This window comes from Mytilus edulis, chromosome 4 (genome assembly GCF_963676685.1).
Source record: "Mytilus edulis chromosome 4, xbMytEdul2.2, whole genome shotgun sequence".
In the NCBI taxonomy this organism is placed as follows: Eukaryota; Metazoa; Mollusca; class Bivalvia; order Mytilida; family Mytilidae; genus Mytilus; species Mytilus edulis.
In genome coordinates, this window is record NC_092347.1 from 92,498,981 (window position 1) to 92,525,290 (window position 26,310).

General features: G+C 31.6%; 2 protein-coding genes across 2 annotated transcripts; one reads left to right on the top strand and one right to left on the bottom strand.

Annotated features, from left to right (window-relative positions):
- Positions 1-1,914: 1,914 nt before the first annotated feature.
- Positions 1,915-12,363, bottom strand: LOC139521066 (bifunctional peptidase and arginyl-hydroxylase JMJD5-like). Its single transcript, XM_071314317.1, has 7 exons — positions 11,277-12,363; positions 7,477-7,628; positions 6,606-6,775; positions 5,878-6,038; positions 4,238-4,417; positions 3,381-3,492; positions 1,915-2,519 (listed from the first exon to the last, which is right to left on the bottom strand). The coding sequence occupies exons 1-7, from the start codon at positions 11,552-11,554 to the stop codon at positions 2,202-2,204; spliced, it is 1,371 nt and encodes a 456-aa protein (XP_071170418.1). The 5' UTR covers positions 11,555-12,363; the 3' UTR covers positions 1,915-2,201.
- Positions 12,364-13,766: 1,403 nt separating this feature from the next.
- On the top strand, positions 13,767-25,828 carry LOC139521067 (GPI ethanolamine phosphate transferase 3-like). The gene is made up of 6 exons (XM_071314318.1): positions 13,767-14,573; positions 15,356-15,515; positions 16,506-16,655; positions 21,755-23,348; positions 24,412-24,797; positions 25,621-25,828. Exons 1-6 carry the CDS (start codon positions 13,822-13,824, stop codon positions 25,819-25,821), a joined length of 3,243 nt encoding a protein of 1,080 aa, XP_071170419.1. The 5' UTR covers positions 13,767-13,821; the 3' UTR covers positions 25,822-25,828.
- Positions 25,829-26,310: the final 482 nt, after the last annotated feature.

The window sequence follows — 26,310 nt, forward strand, 5'->3', positions numbered from 1 at the left end:
AAAGCTATTTACGGGAAATGTTACTTTTAATTGGGTAATATAAGTATAATACGTGACGATATTAAATGTATTTTTAATGAATATCTGGACAGAAACGGCTATGACTGAAAAAAAGTTTGTTTTTAATGCCTCTTATCCAAAGTCTAGTAATACAATGTATTCATTTGTGCATGCATTTACGCCATAAAAATGTCCCTAATGATTTTATTCATTAACAAAAATGCGTTTAAAAGTTCAAAATATACATTTTCAATTTTTGAATAATAGACCTAATTTCGATAAATGATTTCAAATGTCTATTGGGAAATAAAAAAAAATCCACATACAAAAGTGTTACAGTTCTGAAGATCATACAAACATTTGATTTGAAGAAAAAAAACCAAACAGATATCAAATGAAAAAATCACGACTAGATAAAACATCTACTGCTTAAATACCTTAGTTGTGGCAAAACATTACAATATCCAAGGACTTTAACAATGAGAAAACTCATAACCATATAGTCGGCTAGAATGCCAGGTTAATTGCAGTGTATTGATAGCCATTAAACCACAGATAACTTTATTAAGTTCATTTTGAGCAATTGAAGAAAGTATATGTTTTATAAAGCGAAAAACACTATTCATATTTTTGTATTAAAAAAAGCCGATAAAAAGTTGCCCATAACTGCTTGTAAGCCTAATATGTCCATTATACTATTTAAAAACCTTTCCTTTTTTATTTTGATGTTTTATGTAGTATATTTTACTGGTTTCAAAAACTTTTGGTCTCTATGGTTCCTGATGAAGACTAGTTAAGAAATAAGTGGCGTGAGGATTGAAATCAGTATCATATATACAATGATCAAGGAATTCTTGGAATGATCAGACTATTCGGAGTATTCCATTGCCGGAGAGAAAAACCCTCTCAAATCGGTTTCAGTTTCATGGATATAGATCATTTATTTTAGAGAACGTTAGAAGCACAAAAGGTATCATTTATCACTTTAAAGCTTGACAAAATGTTGTGGTATTTTTAGTTGCTCTAAACTCAACTATCTCTCCGCTTCCTTACTCTGAAACTCCAATGTGTTATAAAGTTGTTGTAAATGATCATTATTGAATAGAAGAGAATTTACCAATCTTTCTTTATCCGATCAACAAAATAAATAAGAAGAGGCTGTTTAACAGAAAGAAATTTATAGGTGTAATCTTACATTTGTACACGCAACGAAGGGCTAGAAACCTGAACATCAAAGTAATAAATCGTCAAAACATATCTTGAACTATTGAACTACATTTTGTCATCCGAAAAATGACAGATTAGAATTTGAAGAGAAATTGGATGAACGTTGTCAATTCGTCGTATGGAAAACAATATAAATACCAGCCAAGGAGCATACCTCCAATTTCAACAACAAAAGTGAAAATTGTTGATATGGAATTTGGCCTCCTTTTTTGCACCAGCAACAACACAATGAACTAAAGAGCATGTGTTTAACAGTTCTCAAGATGTGAACGAAAACATCTTAAGATACCAAATCCCAATCAATCAACGACCATTACTCAAGAAAGGATTTTTGCACCTGTCCTAAGTCAGGAATCTGATGTTCAGTGGTTGTCGTCAGTTTATGTGGTTCATAAGTGTTTCTCGTTTTTATGCAGATTAGACCGTTGGTTTTCCCGTTTTAATGGTTTTACACTAGTTATTTGTAAAAGCATTGGTTTAACGGTTCTCAAGTCATTGCACAGATACAGCTAGAACCACCCGTTCCAACACCCGCCGTTCTACCCCAAATAAATACCATGAAGTTTAAATATGAGTTTTTTATACTTCCATTTAGTTTTAACGATAAACAAAAAATACTGGAGAAATATGATAACTAAATCAATCATAATGTCAGCGGAAAATGCTGAAATAACTAATAAAACATGATAAAGATGACGATTTTAATAAGTTAGGTTAAGAATAAATATGTTTGTTATTAAATAAAGTTAGCACATGGATTTATGGCTCGCCTTTGTGACCCAATCACAAACTATGGCAGTTGTACATGCTTATTCCGTAGACAAAGTAAGTCTCGCTTCAGCGACTTTTATAAAAAGGAAAAATGGAATAATTCGACACTTTTATGAAAAGGAAATGTTTATTTAACCAGAGACATATAATACAATTGTCTCTGATTTAACCATTAAATCGAATAGTTAGAAGTTGTCTTTCTGTTATAGTTCTTCTCTAACCGTATTTTTAATTTGATCATTTGTTTCTTCTTGGATATTTTCGTCATTCAATGTTAGTTCTAGTGACTTTTTAGGATTTAAAAGGAAACTGACGTCATCTTCCATCTCTATCCTCATTGGTTGTTTAGTGTAATAGTTGTTGTCAGGCTGGTCATTTTTATCGTCCACAGCATCTTGATCATTGTTCGTAAAAAAGGATTCAAAGTCTGGTATTTGCTCAAACATCTCAGCATAATCACAGGTGTGAAATTCACCCATCGTTAACATACCATTCTTATCATTGTCGATTATATCAAACATCTGAAATTACAAAAAAAGACACTATTCATCCCAAATAGAAAAATATAAAAAATATTGTCATGGTGACAGTTTTTAAGATGTGCTTTAAAAACGTGTATTCGTTGATTCGTCGAAAACGTGACAAAAGTGACAGCCATCGGTGTAAGCATAACCGGAATGTGAAATTTGGTTGAAAATATAAAGCGCTTAGTGCACCTACAAAACTAATATACAAACACCGACAAACAAAAATGGTAATGATATGCTGAAATCGTGGTGTGGTTAAACCAACTTCTAAAGTCATGCGTTTGCTTTTGGTATATATGCAACGTGGTAAAATGCGAATATATCATATCGTCGCTGGGCTTCCATAATGTTGTATATGAATTTTGAGGCTTAAGATACAAATCGTCTAGGCGGACGGCAAAAACGAAAGAACGAACAACACGAACCAAACTATACACCGGGGTGTGGGGTTGGGTTGGGTTGGGGGGGGGGGGGGGTGATCCTTGTTCCGAGCGGGTAGTTATATCCTGACCCATTAGCTGAGTTGCTAATGGCTGGTAAACATTACAAAGGATAAGAGGAAGGATCTATGAAAATTGAGATAAAGCTAAGGTAAAATGTGTTCCTTAACGATCGACCGTAGAACTTTCGAAGGATGAATTCAGCTTTACAACCCGGATTCCTTGTTTCAATAGCTTCATTTGAAGCATTAACCCTCTATCAAAGAAATCATGTTTAAACTTCATCTTAAATTCCATAAAAATGAAAATTTATTTATCTAGTGCAATATATGTTATTTTTACAAATTGTTACTTGTAGATGGTGAGTTGTCTGATTGGCACATTTTCTTATATCTAGTTATTTGGTTATTCTAACCTTAGTAAGGGCATCATCTGGTATTTCGTTTACAGCAATCTTTCTGATACGACCTGCAAATTCTCCAAAATTGACATTTGTTAGTTCATCCAATGCATCCAAAAAAAAATCTCTGAAAAAGGCGGGAAGTTTGTTAAGTAAATGTGCATTTTCCTTTACCGTTAATGTGAACTTGTTAGTAATATTTTAGGGTTGGATGCGGTATTTTTCAAATTTGTATTTATATATATATATCTATAGAAGTTTAAAGTATATGAAATGTAGGCCATGGAGGCTTTAGTCATGAAATCTGATAAAAAATTGGATCTATATGAATTTGCGTACTCGAAATCAAAGCTCTATCTTTTAAATGAGATTCAAACGTTACGTGATGCTATAAGAATAAAAGAAGCAGTCTCAAATTACATCATTTTTAACAAAAGAGAAACTGCTTACTTTTCCACTAAACAAGATTGGATTTTAAGTTCAAATTTCATATTTGTTGGACGAAAATTAAACACGCTAGTCACACTTTTTAAAAATTTAGAACAGAAGCTTATATGTACTAGTATACTAGAAGCGAGTCGTTTGCTAAATCCTGGGACTGTATGTCACAGTTTTGGTCTCTAGATTTTGTCGGAACTTCGAGTGGGCAGATGAAGTCTCTACTTTTGAAATTCAATAATTTTCAATGTTTATCTAATTCTTTTAGTTTTATTCTTTTTAACGCTGTCATTTTAACGGCCCATAATATATTACCAAGGATTTGTATACCAAATAAATTCTTGATATAACTAATAAAGTTTTCTTCACATCCAAAATACGAATGCATATATTAAACAAGAATTAAACAACATTATATCAATCAGTTCACTCACCGTAATTCGTCGTCTAGAGATGATTCTTCGTCATTCTTTAACTCTGTATTCTTCAATGATTTTGGCTTCAGTTTGTCTTCACTTTCTTTGCATACAGTTTTGTCAAACCAACGAAGATGGTTAGACCAAATGTTCACAGCCAAATTACGCCCGGAATGAGAATACACTTGATGGTACCATCTAAAAGTAACAGATCATTATTTCATTTATTTGAGATTATGGAGAAAAGTACACATTGTTTAGTAATGCATGTGCAAATTAAAATCATAAGATTCACCAGACATTTAAAGCAATTATCGTTCGTTTACGCTCAGGAAAAGTTACTGGAATGTGTGTTCTTTGAATCTTCATTATTCGTCGGTTATAATTTTTGAAATATTGCAGTCGGCACACGTGCATGATTACCTTCTGGGGCAGAGATTCCAATTTTGGGGTTGATTTTTCTCAGTCTTTAGTTTTGGTATTACTTTTCCAATAAGGAACATATATGTATATAACTTTGTGTAAATGTAAATTCTTATATGACGCGCTTCTTTCGCTTTGTGAACAAATAAAGGCAACAGTAGTATACCGCTGTTCAAACTCATAAATCCATGGACAAAAAACAAAATCGGGGTAACAAACTAAAACTGAGGGAAACGCATAAATATAAGAGAACAACGACACAACACTACAATGTAACTAACACACACAGAAACGGAGCCTACACAAACTCATGCTCTAAATCCAATAAAATTTGTTTCGTATATTGACTTCTTCAGAATAATGAATTTTATCAAATTATCATACACTAAATATATTTCCTTAACTTTAAAACACTTTCAAACTCTTAAATGGTGCACATGATGTTACTGATTCATTTATCATGACTGTAGTGTGTTGCATTCCGAATTTGACCTAGATATGACAATCGTTCATGCTGGCTGTTCAAACTCCCCCCTCTGAAAAATCACAGTGCCAGCCATTTGCTTCTTTACAAACAAAAAATGGAGTTTCATGGAAGAGCCTACACAAACACTTTTACACTTGTACTTATCGGACATAGAAATTACCTTAATTGTCCTATTCAGAATCGAAATAATTGATGCAAGCTATACTTTATTGTAGTTTTAACATGGGTAGGCATTATATTCGTGTTATTTTAGCCTTCACTATCGCTCGGGCAAAAATAATCACGAATATAATGCCTACTATCGCTCGGGCAAAAATAATCACGAATATAATGCCTACCAATGTTAAAACTACAATAAAGTATAGCTTGCATCAATTATTTCTTAAACAAACCAGTTTATTTAAAGGCAATTGAAAGTCCTGTGTATGACAGAAATATTTCAGTTGAAACATGGCAATATATAATCAAGATTTGATAGTTCACACCCAATATATGTTAACCATTTTATTGAAATGCCTTTGACCACATCAGTTGCGGAACAAGGATTTATAGAAGATGGAGGTCTGAGAACGTTACCTAAAAATATTGCCTAAACAAAGTGGACAGTCAAAACAAACAAAAATTGCATTTTTTTTAACGTAAAGGGAGGACAACATCTGCATATATTTTTTCCAAATGTTAGTAGTTCTAAAATTTTAAAATATATAAAAAGGAAAAGATAATATGGAAAGTTTTAATGGATACGAACTGGTATGGTATAAACAGACAATCTCCTTTGGTCATGTTTGCCATATACCATGGTAAGTCACGTAGTTTAGGAAATTTCTCCATATCCACAGCCTCGACATCAACACTACTATAGGCACCATAGTGTACGAAATGATCCGCTTCAATCTCAGGTTTGTATTTCTAGAAAATACATCTAGATGTTAACGAATCATAGTAAGCAATGCTGGGAACAATATACATCTATATATGTTCCAGAGTAATGTCAAAAATCAATAATAAAGAGGGACACTAAAATAACGAAAAAATGAATAAGAAACCACGGAAGACTTCAAAACAACATGCACAATCACCAAACAAACGGACAGATCGTTCATTTGATAGAACTATCATACTGTAATGAAATAATGATACAAAATACATGTAACTTGCAATTACATGTGTAGAAATTAAAAAAAACCCTATTATATGCAATGTTAAATGTCAAATCGTAGACGCCAAAAACTTTGTTTCAAGAAGAGAAAAAAGAGTAGACTAATGCATACGATTGAAAGTCCTGTTTACGAAAGAAATATGACAGTTAAAACAACTTGAAAGATTTGTATAGTCTTAATATACAAATCCTTGGTTGAAATATTAAGTTGTAAATATTGCACAAACGTAAGTTTGGAGAGACAGAAATGGTACGACACACAAAAAATCTTCATAAACTTTGATCTTTGGTGCCTGTTAATGTCTATTTGTTAATACCTTATGAAACATGATCAAGTCTTTGTTTCCATCCAGTAAACAGTTGATGTTGTCGAGTCCATCATTATGGAGAACGGACCTTGTTCCGCCACTGCTGAACCACATTATAACGGATTTTATAGCCTTTTCTAAACCTCCACATTGTAGAGATACTGGTATTGTAATATCAGCTGCAAGAAAAGAGGGACGAAAGATACCAAAGGGACAGTCAAACTCATAAATCTAAAACAAACTGACAACGCCATGGCTAAAAATGAAAAAGACAAACAGAAAAAACAATAGTACACACGACACAACATAGAAAAGAATAAACAACACGAACCCCTTTAACTTTAAAGAAGGTTGACAATTTTCAAATATGATGCAATGTATTAATTTATGGTATATTTTTTATGTTGTCACATTATATATATAAAAAGAAGATGTGTTATGTTTGCCAATGAGACAACTCTCCACAAGAGACCAAAGGGACACAGAAATTAACAACTATAGTTCACCGTACGGCCTTCAACAGTGAGCAAAGCCCATGCCGCATAGTCAGCTATAAAAGGTCCCGAAATGACAATGTAAAACAATTCAAACGAGAAAACTAACGGCCTTATTTATATAAGAAAAAATGAACGAAAAACAAATATGTTATACTCACATACGAGAAAAACATTATTTGTATGAAAGTTATTAAAAATACTATCTATATATAGCCTACATTTGTATCTTTATGTCAGAACCATATGAGGGATGCTGTGTCCTATGATAACTGGGCAGTCATGATGGAATAACTGTCTAAGACTGAATATTGTGAAAAGATTATCATACTAAAATACACAATATAAGTTCATTCTTACAAAAAAAAAGGTTCATTCTAAAATACCTTTCATTTCTGTTGCTACGTCATGAACCATGTATACATTTGATTGGTTGTATATCTGAAGGAACTTTGACATGGGCATTGTGTAAGCCTGACCATTACGGTCCTCTTTCTTCCCTCCTTCCACGTCCACAAAAAGGCTTCCATATTCCTTGCTACAATACGTTAGATTAAGATGTATGTACATTGAAATCGCAATTGAGATATGGGTCATTATAAAAAAAACATGCAAAACTATGTTATTGGGTCTTTATAAGTCACAGACATGAAAATATATCAAAATAACACTTGCATATGTTAGATATGAATGTTTTGTGATACACAATATACTGTTTACAGTATGAAATGTTATAAAAACATCCTTAATGTTTTCTTAAACCCTTGAAGATAGCCAGAATTAACTGTTATTTTTTACTATAAATCCTTTCAGACTTGAAATAGGACTATTATTCATATCATTTGTTATTATGATTTATCACTTTTTATTGCATTTTGATACATACAAACATTTTTTAATGATTTTGGGAGGTGTATGTTGGTTTTATAATAACAATTTTTACCAAAAGGAAATGTAACATTTTTTAAGTCAATGGTGTTACCAAAGGACAAATTAGTAGAATAAGAGTTATCTTTCGCAAGATTTGGGCATTTGCAACAGTTTCTCCCTTAGCAATGGTACCTGTAAGCATGTTATGCAAAAGAAAACAAACAATTATGTTGAAGATTTAGTGAAAAAATCGTAAAAGTAAGTAAAGGTTATATCGTAATTGGAAATAGTGTCCATGGTGTACCCTTTATAAAAATCATTTTTTGAAAACATTTCCTTAACTTTGAATAATGAAACATATTGATTATAGAAACCAGTAAAAACATATAGAATAGGGGAATGGAGCACTTATTTCGTAACTGAATCTTAAAATACACCTTAAATCATTGGTGTTACTGTCAATGGTGAGACCATTATGATAAAATAACACCATTGACCAGTTTAGTAACACCACTGAATATATCATGACAATCAGCATTGTTTTGTGTTTTTTTCATGTTTAACAAGCTAAACATCATATTATTTATGAAAAACAATACTTATTCAACAATGTTTTAACAATATCATGTATTACATATACACAGTTTTCACAAACTGATGTATGCTGGTAACACCAATGACACTATTTAGTAACACTATTGACATTTTTAGTAATGGATGTTATATTATATAATTTGAGATTTTTTAGCCTAAGAATTATTTTTTTATCTTTTTCTTTTGCTCGGTGATCTTGGCTTTGTGTTCAGTACTTGATAAAGGTAAAATTTGAAATGTGATGTCATTGGTGATACTTTTGTGCCATTGGAGTTACTGAAGGGTCAGTGGTGTTACTATATAAAAATGAGACATTTTTTTTAAATCTTTATTCATAAATGAAAGTGTTTTTAGGTCGAGTACGAAGGATTAGGTATATCATTATCATTTAACCTTATACAATTCACATATATTCAGTTTAAGTGTATTTTTTAGTATTTACAACGGCCATAATTAGGACAGCCAACTTCCTGAAATTTATGTTTAAATAGAATGCACAGCTATATGAATAATGTCAATAAGTCGTAATTTAAACCTAAACAACAAATTGGAACAGTATTTGATGTTAAACAATAATATTTAGTACCTAAATGTATGCTTTAAATTTGTAATGTTCACCATTGACACGATTATTTCAAAGGACGACCTAAAATTGTTAAAATTGAAGAAACTCTTCATTTTTCCCATTGCATATTTTTGAATATCGTTGCTACCATACTATAGAATAGCGGGACACATTTAAAAGTTTTAAACAATGACATAATTTTTCAAAATATTACCTCGTCGAAATTTGCACTTTTTTTGATAATGACCCATATGCTTAACTAAAGCACTTTAACACCCGATCAGTGCATAACCACATGTGCTTATAGGGCATACAATCATGTGGAAAATAAGAATCGAGGAAAAGCATATTTATTAAAGAATTTTATTGTACTATCGTATGGATAACAACAAGAAGACACCAACATTGTCTATTTGATATAAGATTTTAAGAAATTTTGAAAAAAATAATGTTTGTATTTGTCCTATGCCTTTACTGACATTTGTTATACTTTAGTTATTGGATACAAATTAGGCCACAGCTAAATAGTTTTACTGGATTCGCATCCGTACTCGTTTTAAACTCGTGTTTTAAACTCATGTCCTTCGGGATGGGCAAGCATAGTTAGGGTAAATACTGAAATAGATTATAATATTAAGACTCTATTGATCTAGAAATAGACAATCAATATGACACCATGTAATGTTGGTAATTGGTTGGGTAGAAACGGACATTACAAAAATTTTTGTTCATATTTATTTCAGTTTTTTTTCAAATTGAAAAGAATATTCTGCATGGTTCTGGAAACATTTTCTATTGTTGATTTTTCAACCAAGACTTCTCTTGACAAGCGGCCAGTGAGTATAGATGTGTCAGAAAAAAATGTAACAGCTAATCACTAGCCTAGTTTGGTTATCATTTAGTTGTTCGTAAAATTCAATCGATTTAGGCAATTGTCGGTGTTCTGCTAAGCTTGTGGAATGAATATAAAAGGTAACACACAAAAGTACAGTGACTGCTTGTTGCTGTCTTCAAAACTTCACGTGGCAAATATTTCATGCATGTCCAAGACACCAAAGAATAGAGCCAGTAATAATAAAATTCCTGGCATTGTGCCAGTCATGATATTTTTCATGGAAGTGTGCTAGTCGTGATACTATTCTTGGAACTGAGATAGTAAAAAAAATACTCTTTGAACTGTTTCAGTCATGATAATTCCTCATGGAACAGTAGTCAATAGTGTCATTCATGACAATTCCTAATGGAACAGTGCCAGAGTCACAATCACCTTCCTTGGCCTTTCTCTTTCTATTCAAAGCAAGTTTCATAAAACCAAGCAAGTCAAAATAAAATGCCTGGAATTCTGCAAGAAGTTTCTTGGAACTGTGGCAGTCACAATAACGTTCCTGGAACTTTGCCACTCACAGCGAGTTTCCGGAAAATGTGCCAGTCACAATAAAATTACTGGAACAGTACCAAACACAAGAAGATTCCTTACGTGGATCAAAAACAAGTTCCGGGGTAAAACTAGTTGTGTGAGTATTCGACTCCTACGCTATAATCTTGACGAGAATCTGATATGGTCAAAAATGACAAAAACAAAATTTTAGCTAATTTCAGATTCTTTATATTTAGCCCCAAGTTGTCTTCTTGTCTATTTTTCCAACATTTCTCCGTACTTTCTTTTTTTTTTTTTTTTTAATTTTCTATGTTGTTAACCCCCGTCCTTCAGGACCACAACATTAATTATAGTTATAACGGTATAACTAATTGGTGTTTTCCTTATATATATCCGCATTTTTTATGTATGTTCTGTACAGATATAGGTCGATTTCATTGGGTTTTTTTCATACCTTTTTCCATCAATATTTTTTGATAAAAAAACATTAATTTGTAAAAAAAACCCTTATCACGTCTTTTTATTTGATCTATTAAACTTCGTTTATAGAAGTGCATGTTTTCTTAGCTAGTGCATGTTTTATTCCTACAATGGTCTTTCCATATAAACAATAGAACATACATTCAATGTATAGGATTTATGCAGAGTTACACAGTTTGGTAAATGAATTTTTAATTTGAATGAGACACAGATCCCACTGATATATGTTTTACTTGTTATACAGTTTTCTAATTGATTATTGATTGGATAAACATATAGTACATATAAACAGTACATACTCTAAGTATTGGTCAGTCCATAACTTGTATGCTGGAAATTGTCCGTTTTCTAGAACACCTTTCACAATAAACGGTACACTTTTGGCAATGTAATTTTCATAAAAGTCTGTAGGAGATGGGAATTCCTTCAATAATGTAACTCCTCCAAGAGATTTTCTATGGTGACCAAGAGGCTTTAAATGTCCAGGTATATTTTCACACGCGGTAAAGGATAAGAACGTGAAATAAGATGACAAGAAATAAACAAAGTTATATTTTCCAACATGGAATACTGCCATATTGAAAATATTAGAAACAACCCGGTAAAATCGACTGCATACGTATCCTGTTACAAATTAATGTACTAGTATATTACAAAAAATCCCCTTCAACATGTTCAACGCATATATTTATTATTTCTAACATAGTCAATACCTAGAAATGTATCTAAAATATAACTTTGACACGTGTCTGTATAATATTATTATGTTTTACATATTTGTCAGCAAGCTTGTTAATTATTTTGTTTTGTATCATGATCGTTTTTTTCCTGATTAGTGTAGACATTTAGATCATATATTTGAAATAAACTATACATATGTCCTTCGGTTCCGTTTGTACTAACTTACGTGCATGTACGTACAGGATGTATATATATTAAAGTATATATGTTGATAAATCATGCATATTATAGTTACAAAGTGAAGTACGTTGCATCAAAATCCGAGATCCTTAGATGTCAGTTTAAAGTAATATCAAACCTCAAATTACAAAATAATGATGCATATTTTGTTTAATAATTAAAAGGACAGTTTTCATTATAACACTTATGTACAAAACCTTTTTTTGAAGAAAGTTCTTTTATTTGTTAACATTTAGAAGAAGTTTACTTTATTCTTATTGCTTGCTTCCAGCTAGGAAGATCTAGGAAGCAATTCGTCGACATATTTTCCGTATGCAAGTGACCTTTAAGTTAGCCGTTAACCCCTCTCGTAAAAAATTCGTAGATCGTAATATGGATCTGTCATTAAAATAAACTCTTATCTGATTGTCTACATGTTATACACGTGCTCAAAATCCATGCTCCTTTGTTGATTGTTTACTATAAGGTGACAATTGGTAAACTACGACTTCAAAACACGACAATTAAGTAGCTGTCCTATTTTCACATCAAAACAGACAGTAAGAAAATGATAAAACCGTGCTCAGAAGACTTAGTTTATGATTTACATGCATTGGTTGAAGAATTGGATAATCATTATGTTTCACCAGTCACTCGTTTCATCATGATGACTTTAACGTTTCCCTCTTTCAAACTATGATGTCAAATGTCAGCTATGAAACTTTATATAAATGGTGATTAGGTGGGTTTTAGATTTTAGCAAATCCAAAAGCAAATGGTTAAAAACCTTTGAAAATTAAAGACCAATATAATGTTATGGTTTCGATTCATGTTTCTTATTCATAAATTTTAAACTGTTTGAATAAAATGTTAGTGCAACTACACATATGAATTTTAAAAAATAAATAAATAAAAGAGTTTTGGGAATCAAACTGGCACATCAATATATCAAAACAGAACTACGTACGCAGTGTTAGCAATCCTGGCTATCCTTGAACCATTATTAACTCGTAGGTGCTTAACGAGCTTGACTACGCACAGGGTCGAACGGTCGAAATAAAAAGAAATTCAACTACTGTAAGCCGCTATCTTTTATTGTACAAAATATCGAAAACAATCTGTCAACTTAGTGAGCGGTTCATTTCTCTGTGAAATATGCAAATTTGGATAGCGGAATGCATTCATATATGATTTGTAAAACCTTCATTTTAATAGCGAAAATTTTATGTTTTATCTAATTATTATTTCTGATTTTACAAATACCGTGAAACATCTTTTAATAGATTAATTTTGTTTCTTCAAACTTTAGCCTTGTAAGGAGAGGTAACTCACGATTGTCAGACTAACTTTTAAAGAGGAATATGTAAATAAATTATTTGGTACTATTAGATAATTGTATTAGTCCCAGAGTCATTTGACATGCCTTGTTTTCAAGAAGAAAAACGAATCGCGTAATCTCATTTTATTTTCTAAAAGCACACAATTAGAGCTATGTTTAGTTTTTGTTTTAATATAATTCTACACAGCTGGTTCACACACAGAGTTTTTTCCTTGTATAACTTTTACAAAATCTGTTGAGATGCTGTCAGGTTATCCAGTAGAGGTGCTTGTCACATGAGCTGCTGATGTTTTTTGATAAAAAGTTCCGTTAGACTATTAGAATTTTTATATAAATTTATAAGATTGCTAGAACTTCTGAAATTTTGCAAGTTGTCGCATAACGTTATATGCGCATGATTTTTTTTAAATGATCGATGTTTCTGGTCATGTCTTTTAATCGATATATTTCTCATTTATATGTGATCATCTGTTTATATTCTTTTGTTATTTTCTTTAATAACCGGAAATTTGACGAATGCTGAACCGAAAAAGTTTTTTTTATTATTTCCGTTTGGTAACTTCCGTAAAACCGGCGAAAATGTGAAGAAATTTTTTAGGAAAAAAATGGGACAAAACTTTAAATGCTTTTTCCTTTTATGCTTTCTAATCTTACTTTACGTTTGTGGGTTGCTTATGTTTGCAAAAGGATTTCTTTTGAAGAGAGTGGTTGTAGAAAGAAACAGTACCTGTAAAGTTGACTTTGCCATGCAAAGTGACATGCACGGAGAAAAGGGTTGTTGGATGCATGTCCGTTATAAGAAGGCTATTATAATCGTAATAGACGCATTACGATATGATTTCGCTTCATTTGACCCCACAGCAAATGATTCTATTCCATACAAAAATAGGTTAACTTTTATTAAAAATTCTCTGATGAAACCAAACAATGCAAAACTTTACAAATTTATAGCCGACCCACCTACGACGACACTACAGAGATTGAAAGGACTGACTACGGGAAGTCTTCCCACATTTGTTGATGCTGGATCTAATTTTGCTAGCTCTGAAATAACAGAGGATAATTTTATAGATCAGTTAATTGGCCACAACAAAAGAATAAAATTTCTTGGTGATGACACTTGGATTGGACTGTTCCCTAACAGATTTGATAAACAGTTTCCATTTCCATCATTTAATGTGAAAGATTTACATACAGTTGATGATGGTGTCTTAAAACACCTGTTCAAAGAACAGAGCAAGAATGACTGGGAAGTGTTGGTTGCTCATTTTCTTGGTGTTGATCATTGTGGTCATCGATATGGTCCAAACCATCCAGCTATGAGAGACAAATTGTCTCAAATGAATGATATGATTAGGTAATACAATGTACACCTCCAGATCTGCAAATATTTTTATTATCCTGCTTTTACATGCAACATGTGCAATGTATATATTGATTGTATTAATAATATGAGACAGGTGTTACCTGTGAAAGGGGACGAAGTCCATATCAATTACATATTTTAATATTCAGAAGAAATGGAATTACAGTAACAAATCAGATTTTGGTTCTGTTGTTACTCAAAGTCTCATGACAAACGAGGCTGGAAGAAAGACAGAAAGAGTTTTCTGCGCAAATGCGTGAAAATGAAAAAGTTACAAAAAAAAGTTAACGATTTTGAATGTTCATTAGCACATTGGAAATTATTTTTTTAATTTTTTTTATTGATTTTTCTACTGTTATAGGGGACTTTGTCCCCTTATTAACATGATTACAATGTTTTATGATCATAAATCAGATTGGGTTACCCAAATGTTGCAAAGCACCTGCCACCTGCCATACCTCTATGACAAATATGTTGTGTCCCTGCATACAAATGTTCTAAATAATTTTGTTATTGTGTGTAAATATCTTGTCTTTCCAAATTTTTTGCCTCTAGCATGTCTAGCAAATGTTGTGACCTGAGACCCATCATTACTTGTCATGCTTGTGTTTGTCTTCTATCAATTTATCATATGAAAAGTTAACATTATTTGTTAAATAATAGCAACCTGTTTTATCCTTTGCTACAATGTAGCATGTCATTGATTTTTATACTGAAAGTAATTCTGATTCTTTTAACTTAATAATGCATTTTTTTGTAAATCTGTTTTAAAGGAATGTGACAAGGTTGATGAAAGATGACACAATATTATTTGTGATGGGTGATCATGGGATGACTAAAACAGGAGACCATGGCGGAGACAGTAAAGATGAATTAGAAGCAGCGTTATTTGTGTATAGTCCTGCACAGATAACCAGCCAACATAATCTATGGGTAATACCTCAGTTAAGACAAGAAAAAATGCTGTGATTTCTTTTACCAACCTTTAAATTGTTCAGAATTTCATGGTTCATTCAATAGTATAAATTGGGCTTTCATGCATATGGCTTTGAAAATAACTACTAATTCTCTAAGAATGGTACATTGTGTCCTTTTGTCATTTGTGCTTAGTATTTGTCTAATAAGTTGATTCCTTTCCAATTAGATTCCAATTTGTACAGTTTGCTCTTGTGTTGTGTTGTATTTCAGTTGCTGTTGATTAGATTTGGTTTCATTTTTAATTTTTTTTTCTTCAAATTTTGAGTGTAATTCTATAAAGGAAATTTATATTCTATTTTCTATAAATCTCAAGATTTTCCTTCATCTACTCAAATGTTTTAACAAAATATGCTTTGTAGACTAGTTCTAGGTCATCTTTCATTGGTGGAATAAGAGAATTAAAAAGAAGAGCATATTAATAAAGAATGCTTTATAAATATAAAAAAGAAGATATGATATGATTGCCAATGAGACAACTCTCGATAAGAGACCAAATGACACAGAAATTAACAGCTTTAGGTCACTGTACAACCTTCAACAATCAGCAACGCCCATACCACATAGACAGCTATAAAAGGCCCCAAAATCACAAATATAGAACAATTCACACAACAAATCTAACAGGCTCATTAATATTAAAAAAATGAACAACTAAAACTAATATGTTACACAGCAACAAATGACAACCACTGAATTACAAGGGACTGACATAAGAACAAACTAATTGAAATGTAGGGGGGTAAGTTAGTTTGTAAAATGTAAATTATTACTCATTACAAATGCTTGAAGACAATAATATGGCATCTGGTAAAAAATTGGTTGCTGCTTCGACAGAATCATAATTAGCCAAAAAATAAATTTGAGTATGACTTTTCATCTTACTTTCCCTATGAACATGATGAAGATACAAAAATGATTGCTAATACTTGTACTTTGATGTTGTAGAAAGAAAGGGACACAATTTCCCAAATAGATTTTGTACCAACCATCTCTCTGCTATTAGGTATACCAATACCATTCTCTAACCTAGGCCAGGTGATAGAGGAACTATTTACACATTGTCCATGGTGGCAAACTAGCAGTGACATCAAGAAGGTAATTATGAACAAAACAGAAGTACATGTATATGATATATATCACTTTGTAAAAATTACTAAAACCACAAGTCAACAATAAAATAATAAACTGTTGTGACATAGAGATATGTGTTGCCTGTGTGATTTTTTTTTTGTACCGATACAACCTACATGTATGTAGGAAACAGCAAGCCTGCATCTTGCTTTGGCCATGCTAGCGACTTTAGTTCCAGTTGAGACAAAGACATGTAGGAGTGATCAAATGTACATTGCATAATATGCTTGGATACACATACTAAGGCTATTATAATCGTGATAGAGGAACTATTTACACATTGTCCATGGTGGCAAACTAGCAGTGACATCAAGAAGGTAATTATGAACAAAACAGAAGTACATGTATATGATATATATCACTTTGTAAAAATTACTAAAACCACAAGTCAACAATAAAATAATAAACTGTTGTGACATAGAGATATGTGTTGCCTGTGTGATTTTTTTTTTTGTACCGATACAACCTACATGTATGTAGGAAACAGCAAGCCTGCATCTTGCTTTGGCCATGCTAGCGACTTTAGTTCCAGTTGAGACAAAGACATGTAGGAGTGATCAAATGTACATTGCATAATATGCTTGGATACACATACTAAGAACTTAAAAGTTATTAATCTTGAACAGTGAGTCAGAAATTTGTACTTACATGAAACTAAAGATACAATAAATTGTTACATACATATATAGTTCAATCAGTTGTGGATATGGTGATACAGATATTGTCTTTATTCTAGTGATTCCATCCTGCTTACAATTTAGCTGTAGTTTGAGTATGACTATGAGTGTTTATTAAGAAAAGCAAAACCTTAATTTAATTTCCATACAGTAATTTGATAGTGTTGGTTACAACAGAAGTTATTAATACATATATTATTTCTCAAAAACAAATTTCATTTTATGTCTGTACAATGTAAGTCACAAAGTTGGTTTCAGTTCTCTAACTTAAGTTTGACTAAACCAAATATTATGAATTTTATACACAATGCTTATTACCACAAATTTAAAACACAGATCATGTTTAAACTTTGATGGCGTAACTTTTACCGTTCTAGAGTTATGCCCCTTTACAAATTGAAAAATTGCCCAGGTTTTTTGGTTTTCATTCTCTAACTTAAGTTTGCCTTTATTAAGTGAAATGAAATTTATACACAATGCTTATTACCACAGAATACAACTCAAGTTCGGATTTTGGTGGTGTCAATTAAACCATTCTAGAGTTATGTCCCTTTACAAAGGGAAAAATTGCCAAATTTTTAAAATTAATTTGTAGATTTTCATCAAACTTTTGAAAAAATTGGGGTGGGTGGGAGGATTTAATTTTTTATATTTTATTTCATATGAAACCCTCTTGTGACGTGTTTTTCATATACATGTATGCAAGTGTTTAGTTTTAGTTTAGGTTAGTTTAAACATTTATTTATAGTGAATTAATTGGGAAACAAGTTATTGCAACTTATATTTATCCCTTAAGACTTTGTGGGTGCTACCTTGTAGCGGCAATAGCCTACTCTTTTACGAAATCTATAATGGTGTCTTTAACGTCCAAGACATATGTCTCTCTCTTCGCACGGGTCAGCCATTTATTGTCCCCTTCTGACAGACTACCAAGTACCAAGTATCATCGTTTCTCAAGACCATAATTGCAAATGGTGTAGAGGGAGACGGAAAATTCACTCCCCAATTACCGTATATATAAGCTTATTATTACATTTGCAAATGTAATAATAAGCTTATATCATGTATAAGCATGTATAAAAAAATAAAAAAATCAAATTCTCAAATATTTCTAATTGGCAACCTCTGTTCTACATGTAATTGCTGCCGTAGAGATCTATTTATTGTAAACATAAAAAAAACATGGGAGATATGTTCTCTTCAGTTGGACTACCTTCATGCACACCCAATTTATTTTGCTTTCTAAGCATTATGGTTTATACTCCCCATAAAATGAAGAAATGTGCTTTGGTACGCATCACAAGTATTTAGTCTAAATAATCCTGACATCTTGAAAGGCTATTATATTTTATTGCTTTGACACCTTATAAACAGCTTAGCCTTTCAAGATGTCATAATTATCTGAAATACAAAAGTATAATGAGTACTGAATAAAATGAGTGTTGAAAAAAATATGGTTGGTGCTTATGCAAGATGCAAATATAATAACAATGGAAAATAAACATGAACTTAAAAAAAATGAAGTTGTTTAATAAATCTATTAGGGTATTGGGACATAGGGTGTTTTCTGTTTATCATATATATACAAAAAAACTCAATATTAAATCGATCATAAATGTAACGGTAAACCAGTTCATGCTTGTATCAGTTTCTTTATTCAGTCATCTTTTGTGTAACTATGTGTTCCACAATTCTTGTGCTTTGGAAAATTTACTGACAGAAAGTCATTGCCTAAATAAGAATATCCACGGTTTTCTAATCACAGAAATTTGTGACTGCATACCGCGATTTGCGTTCTTGGGCACCACGTGTAACTCGTAACCGGAATATTTCATGCCCTTCTCGTAATCAATCTTTATTCTTGGTAGATGATATTGTCATCGTAGAGCAGCAGAGTATGTCTACTAATAATCATTAAATGATAAGATTATTCGAAGAAATACAAAAAACAAAATTTGAAACAAACAGGAAGTTTTGAATGAAATGAAATTATGGACTGTAACCGATAATGGAAACAAACAAAATCCGGAAATCATAATTTTTTTTAAAATAAAAAAATCGGGGCAGGCGGAGATGAAAATCTATCATTTAATTTTAATTGGCCTAACCTTAAGTTTGACTATGCCAAATGTTATGTTACTTATACACAATGTTATAACCACAAAACACAAATCAAATTCGAATTTTGGTGGTGTCACTTTAACCTTTCTAGAGTTATGCCCCTTTACAAATGGAAAAATTGCTGAATTTTCTGTTTCCATTCTCTAACTTAAGTTTGCCTTTACCAAATGTTATGAAACTTATACACAATGCTTATTACATGTACCACAAAACTTGGATTAAGTACAAAATTGGGTAGTGTCACTTTTACCATTCTTCAGCAATGTCTGTTTTAACTTTATATGATATGCAAGCGGGCATCATCTGTGTTCAATGGACACATTCCCCATTTTAAGGTTCTTTAAAATAATCTGTTAATAAATGATTGATGTGAAATGCAAGTTTGACAATCTATAACAAATTGCAACTACAAAGTCAATTTTGTTTTTATGGAACATAAGTATTTGAATAAACATATGTGGAAGCTTGTTAATAGTATTTTTATTTTATAGTATTGATTTTGCTGTAATGGTACAATTTTTTGGTATTAATCATGTAAGCTGTCATTAGTTGACAAATATAATTACAATATTTAGTTGTACATGCATTTAAGATATATTTATATTGTATTGTTACAGAATAAGATACTCTTGTAGGAAAAACAAATGTACAAGAGACTCTTAAACAGTCAGGGGACTTACTTAAATAAGTGATTTTTTAATCACTTATTTAAGTAGCAAATTCAAAGTTTTGTCACAAATTGTGATTTTGTTCAATGTTGTAGTTTTACCAAAATTTTAAACACATAGGTTTAAATAATATCTTTTCATTAGTAAAATTGAAAAAATGAAAAAATGACCTTTTTGCTTTTTAAGTAGCAAGGTTTGTGCCTTTAATGCTATCTTTTAGCTGCAAATTCTATTTTAGTTAAAAAAAAATGCTATAATAATGGCTTTACATAATGAACTGATACTTTCTTAAAAGATTTTTCCCAGCAGTTGGAGTATTTTTCCTGTGAAGTTCAAGGATTCATCTTTCAGATTATGTAATAAAATTCTACTGTTTGCAATAAAAATTTCACTGTTCGGGGATGTTGAAATTAGTGGGGGTTATTAAAATAATGATACTTAAAGAAAGTGATATTTTGGAAGGAAATTGAGGTATGATACTTAAACAAGTGATTTCTATGTCATTATCCTAGATTCAGTACAAGGCCATCACCTGAAATGACCTGGTCATCCTATCAACACAGATGTTGGTTCTGATAATTTTAGAAACTCAGGGTTTCAAACATAATTAGTCCCTGGATCATTAGTATTCTATATTTAAAGTTACAATATAATTAAATCACTTCTTCTAGTGATTAATCTGTACTACTTAGATAGGTGATTATTAAAGAAAGACAACTCTTACTCCCAACTTTTGTGGAAGTAATGTTACTTGAATCAGTGATTTAGAAAATCACTCATTTAAGTAAGTCCCCTGACTGTTAAAGGGGCACTTTATATAAGAGATATATAAAAAATTAAAAATATGATTTTATTTTGTTCAATCATTTATGAATTAGAAATAATGAAATAATTATTTGCTTTAAGCAGCCAGTATGGTTCAGTTTTGTCAAAATGAGCTAAGAAACATTCAATCTCATTAAAATCCGATGTTCTGATACGCTACCCTCCGTATCAGAACATCGGATTTTAATGAGATTGAGAAACATTGATGATAAATTATTCACTTACAAGTGAATAATTGAACCTCATTGAATTGTGTAAACTTCAATTTGACCACTTAACTAGAGATGGATAACACATGAATTATGCGTGTAAAGTTATTTGAAGGAAAATAATTTATATTAATATTTATGTATTTATGTTTACATCGCTTAAATGCTCATCTGAGGACTTCGGATGACTTCAAAGGTCAACTCAATAGTTAATAAGATGGCGTCTAGACTAAAATACACATGAAAAGAAGCTACATATTATAGAGCCCATGCCCTGTAAATTGTTTATTTTAGAATTTTAATAGTTTGGATAATTAATTTTTTACATTGTTATAAATCAAATATTAGAATTTGAGTCAAATCGGTGACCATAAACATGACAGGTAGTGCCCCTTTAAGTAAATATAGGCTTGTATGCAGACTCTGGCAAAACCACACAATTAAATATCCACGAAATGCAATATTTAATATTTAATATATATAGGAATCCATGAAAATTAATACCCATGAAAATAAATGAATCCACAGTATAGAAGATTTAATTGTGTATTTTCTGTTTCTAGGTTTATCACAGCACCAAAGCCTTGAGATTGAATGCGAAACAAATCAGTTACTACCTTACATCTTACTACGAATACTCATCAGACTTTCCAATACAAAAGTATTATGAACTACAAAATCTTTTAGATCATGCTGAGAAAGACTTACAAGCTTTAGTTACCGCTATGGTAAAAGATGGAGCAACAAGGGACATAACTGAAGATTTGAAAATTTTAAGAGGCCATTATATTAAATACATATCACAAGTTGGGAAAATTTGTAAAGGAATTTGGGCCAAATTTGATATGATGTCAATATCAATAGGAATATTGACCCTTCTGTTGGCCATTTCAACCAATATATATTACATACGAATTTCAGATAGTAGTGAAGTGCCAAATTCTGTGGTCATTTTAATTCTATACTGTGTGGTTTATTTGACTTATGCAATGTTTCAGACATTTTTTGTGGGAGAAACATTGTCAGCATTCATGGTATATATTCTGGCTATAGTTGGTATAGTAATGATATGGATTTTAACCTATAACTTTTCTGCACCTGAAACAGTAGCAGAAACATGCCTTTCATTAAACATCAATAACATCTTTTCATGGATGATAATGTTATTATATTTTGTATTATTCTTTTCAAACAGTTTTGTAGTACATGAAGACTCAGTAACATTGTTCTTTACTCAGACATTAATGTGGATATTTTGTTTTAAAAGTATTCAGTCATTTCTAGTCAAATACGATACTTCACAATTGGACCAAAAAGCCAAAAGACACAAAACACAACATAAAACTTACGATATTATGAGAACTTTGACTCAGCCATCAATACTAGCAATATTTGCGACACTACTTTTAAATGTGCTAGTCAGATTTTCATCAAACTTTAGAGCATGCCGTGAAGAACAATGGACATGTTCTTTATCACTGTTTTTGTATCCATTAGCTAGTTTACCAGAGGAGTTAACAAGCTACAGAAATGTTAGATACTTTTTTAGCGTAGGTTGTGTCATTTTCTTTCTCCTTGCAATCCGTAAATATGTAAAACATTCTGGAAATTTTCAAGGAAATTCTGCAGGAATCATATGTATAAAATACATATATCCTATATGTGGTGTTGCGATTGTTTTGCACTGGGCTTTGCAAGGACTACCTCAGCCAATATTAGATGCTTTACCAGTGTGGCAACAGATATTTTTGCCAAGACTTGTGTATATACTTCTATTCATATCATTCATAGCTACCACCATTAAACCATTAACAATTCATTTACTACCGAAACAGGAGAAGTTTTCTGTTCAAGCTGATGGAACTGTTATACCGCAGGTTTACAACAAACTCAAGCAAAATTTTAAAGATGAGAAAGAGGCTGAGCATCCACCAATTGTGTTTGGTCTAGGAACAACATACTCGTCAGCGCTGATCAACTTTGTTGTGATCTTCTACTTATTACTTGTTCTGCTGTTGGGAGATGGCCCTTCACCTAGCCTATTATTTGCATTCTTATCAGTTTTGTTATTTTTAGAAGTATATACAGCTTCGGGAACATTTACAAAGATGATTTTCTCAGGAGATGAAAGTTCAGGATTTGGGTTGACTAAAGCATGTAAGTATTTTGTATATAACTATCCATACTTTAAAAAAACAAAGGTAGAATAAACAACTTTCAAATTCATGCATTTTCTAAGCTTGTGATTTTATGTCAAAGTAAGAAGTGATAGTTCAATTACTTCATTAAAGTTGACTTCTAATGTCAATTAGGGTAACTCATTCACAAAATACCCTGAGATCGGTCTACATGGATGTATATGGGGCATTCAGAGATAACTAGCTGATGAGGCATGGGAAATATTTTTAAAATAATGTTATACTAAAATACATGTTATAACATATACACAGTAAAACTTTTTTTTTACAATAAAAACAAAAAAAATGATCTATCCTAGCTTAACATTAGACATACACCTTATACAGTCAGAGCTGTTATATAATGTTCTTACATGTTCAACTGTTGAAATTTATTTTATTTCATTATGTTTTTGTCTTCATTGTCTGATGATATCATGTTAACATCCATTGTGAGAAATTGGGTTCAATTCCCAGTCTCAATAATCCAGATTCTAAAGTTGGTATTCACTACTTCTCGATCAAACACACAATAATATGAAGAAAGAGACAATACAGGTCAGCTTGGAGTAAGACCATTGTACTGGTATCCCATATTATGTCATGGGATCTGTTTCTTTCTGATGTTAACCTGTTTTGGCCTTTTTCAAGGTGGTGTTAACTGTTATCTGAGATAAATTAAAACTGTTAAACTGTTTTCAACCCACTGTGTTAACTGTTATCAGCATTTTTGCATTTGTTGTTAACTGTTTTGGCCAAAATCGAGGTGTGGTTAACATGTTAACGGACATGACCCCCTATTGCCCCCCTCTTGAAACTCAGTTCCAATTGTAACTTTCTGAATATGATTGTAATATTTGCCACTGGATGCTGAACAATACTCAATCAACAATTTTATCATTTTCCATATTGCAGGAAAGCTTATTATATATAATAACATGATTAACAAAATCAATTATTGGTAGTCCAAGTAAATAACATTTGCTCACCTTTACAGAGTAGTGGTTATGTCAACATTGCTTTCTACTTGTTTTTATTTGTAGGTAAAGTAAATAACATTTGGCCACCAGTTGTGTTTATGTCAACGTTGTTTGCCACATTATTTTATTCTACTGGACATCAAGCTACAGTACCATCAATTAAGTGGGAATCTGCATTTACTGGTTTCCATGGTGATTTTGACTACAATATCATTCCTGCTATCTTGATCACTTTAAACACTTTTGCTGCAGAAGTATTCTATAGCATTCTGTGTCCACTGCTTGTCATATGGCCACTGACCGATGGATTGTTTCTAAAATCCATGGCAACAAAGAAGGAAGAACCAGGACATTGGAAGGGGGATTTCCTGTTGTTGGAGGACGAAGATGTCTTTAAACAGATGTTGTTTAGACTCTTTTCTTCTATGTTTCTATTTCAGGGAATCAAGGTAAAGTCTCGAAATTATCTTAGGTTATAAGTACATCTTAAATAAAGAGATTTTATATAAATACAAGAAGATGCGGCATGGTTGCCAAAAAGACAACTCTCCACCAAACCAAATAATGTAGAAGTTAGCAACTATAGGTCGTCATATAGCCTTAAACATTGAAAAAAAAAGCATACCACATAGAAAGCTATTGAAGGCATGAAAAATGTAAAACAAATCAAGCAATCAAATCTTATATTTGCTCAATCTCAATCTATCTCAACAGCTACAAGTATGAGACAACAACATTGACAACAATATAAATGCAGGTCTGTTTATTGATCATCACAATGTATGACTAATTGATTGGTGGTTGCTTTATGTCACATCACAATGTATGACAGTAATGACTGTTGTATTATGAATTTTTCAAATTTTTACAATGAAATTAAAAGGCTTTTATATATTAGTCATAATTTTTTTTAGAAAAATTTTCATCTGTTTTTAACCTTTAAAAAGTGTAAAGAAAAACAGCAAACTGCTGATGAAATGAAGATATGATTATAATAAATGAACCTTTTTAGTTGTAATAAAAAATTACTTAGCATTATAAATCTATCAAATAATATCATCCAGTTGTTCATAATACAAAACATAAACTTTACGTAGAATGAACAACGTTCATAACTTTCAATGAAAAACTTTCAATAATCTCATTGACATTGAAAATATTTTGAACAGATTGTATACATGTTATTTTCTTTTTCATGTGACATATTTTAAAGTAATATACCTTATGAATTAATTTAAAAAAAAAATCATGAATATAAAATATCTTTTTTAGGTTTTTGGTTCAATGTGTGCAGCCGCTTTACATAGACGACATCTAATGGTATGGAAGATATTTGCTCCAAGATTCGTCTTTGCTGCCGTATCAAGCTTTGCTGTATTTACTTTTACATTATTGACATATTTGATTATTATCAATATTCACCATGCATTGACAAGATGGGTTAAGCAACTAGAACATAAAAAGAAAAAATAAGGAAAAAGACATACTTATTGCCATAACAGCAGAGTATATAATTAATGTGTTTCTAGTTAACAGCATATCATCAATGGTGACTGTTTTGCCCTACACCTTCAGTCATTGGTCATTGATTTGTACATGTAGTTTACATGTAGATTACATGCTGCCATTTTATTTCATCATTTTCAATTATCATATTAAGCACACAAGAGACATGTCTCTGTGTCAACAATTTTTTTGTCTATTAAACAAAAATAATGCAGCTTAATATTACAAAATCTTATTTTTTTGAGACAGAAAAAAATATTGGTTTTTCATTTTCACTAATAGTATACACCTATTGACTGGGTGTGAGGGTAATAGCAAGTTTGTTGTCCCTGAGGTACCAACTATTGCTCGAGGCAAAGCCGAGAGCAATAGTTGGTATGCGAAGGGACAACAAACTTGCTATTACCCGCACACCCAGTCATTAGGTGTTTTATTATACTGAACAACACAGCCATT

Coding starts and splice junctions, on each gene's coding strand:
- LOC139521066 (XM_071314317.1), bottom strand. CDS start 11,554: ATGGCAGTATTCCATGTTGGAAAATATAACTTTGTTTATTTCTTGTCA. Junction 6,776..7,476: donor CGTAGCAACAGAAATGAAAG/GTATTTTAGAAT, acceptor CTTTTCTTGCAG/CTGATATTACAATACCAGTA. Junction 6,039..6,605: donor ACTTGATCATGTTTCATAAG/GTATTAACAAAT, acceptor TGTATTTTCTAG/AAATACAAACCTGAGATTGA.
- LOC139521067 (XM_071314318.1), top strand. CDS start 13,822: ATGGGACAAAACTTTAAATGCTTTTTCCTTTTATGCTTTCTAATCTTA. Junction 15,516..16,505: donor CCAGCCAACATAATCTATGG/GTAATACCTCAG, acceptor TTGATGTTGTAG/AAAGAAAGGGACACAATTTC. Junction 24,798..25,620: donor TTCTATTTCAGGGAATCAAG/GTAAAGTCTCGA, acceptor TATCTTTTTTAG/GTTTTTGGTTCAATGTGTGC.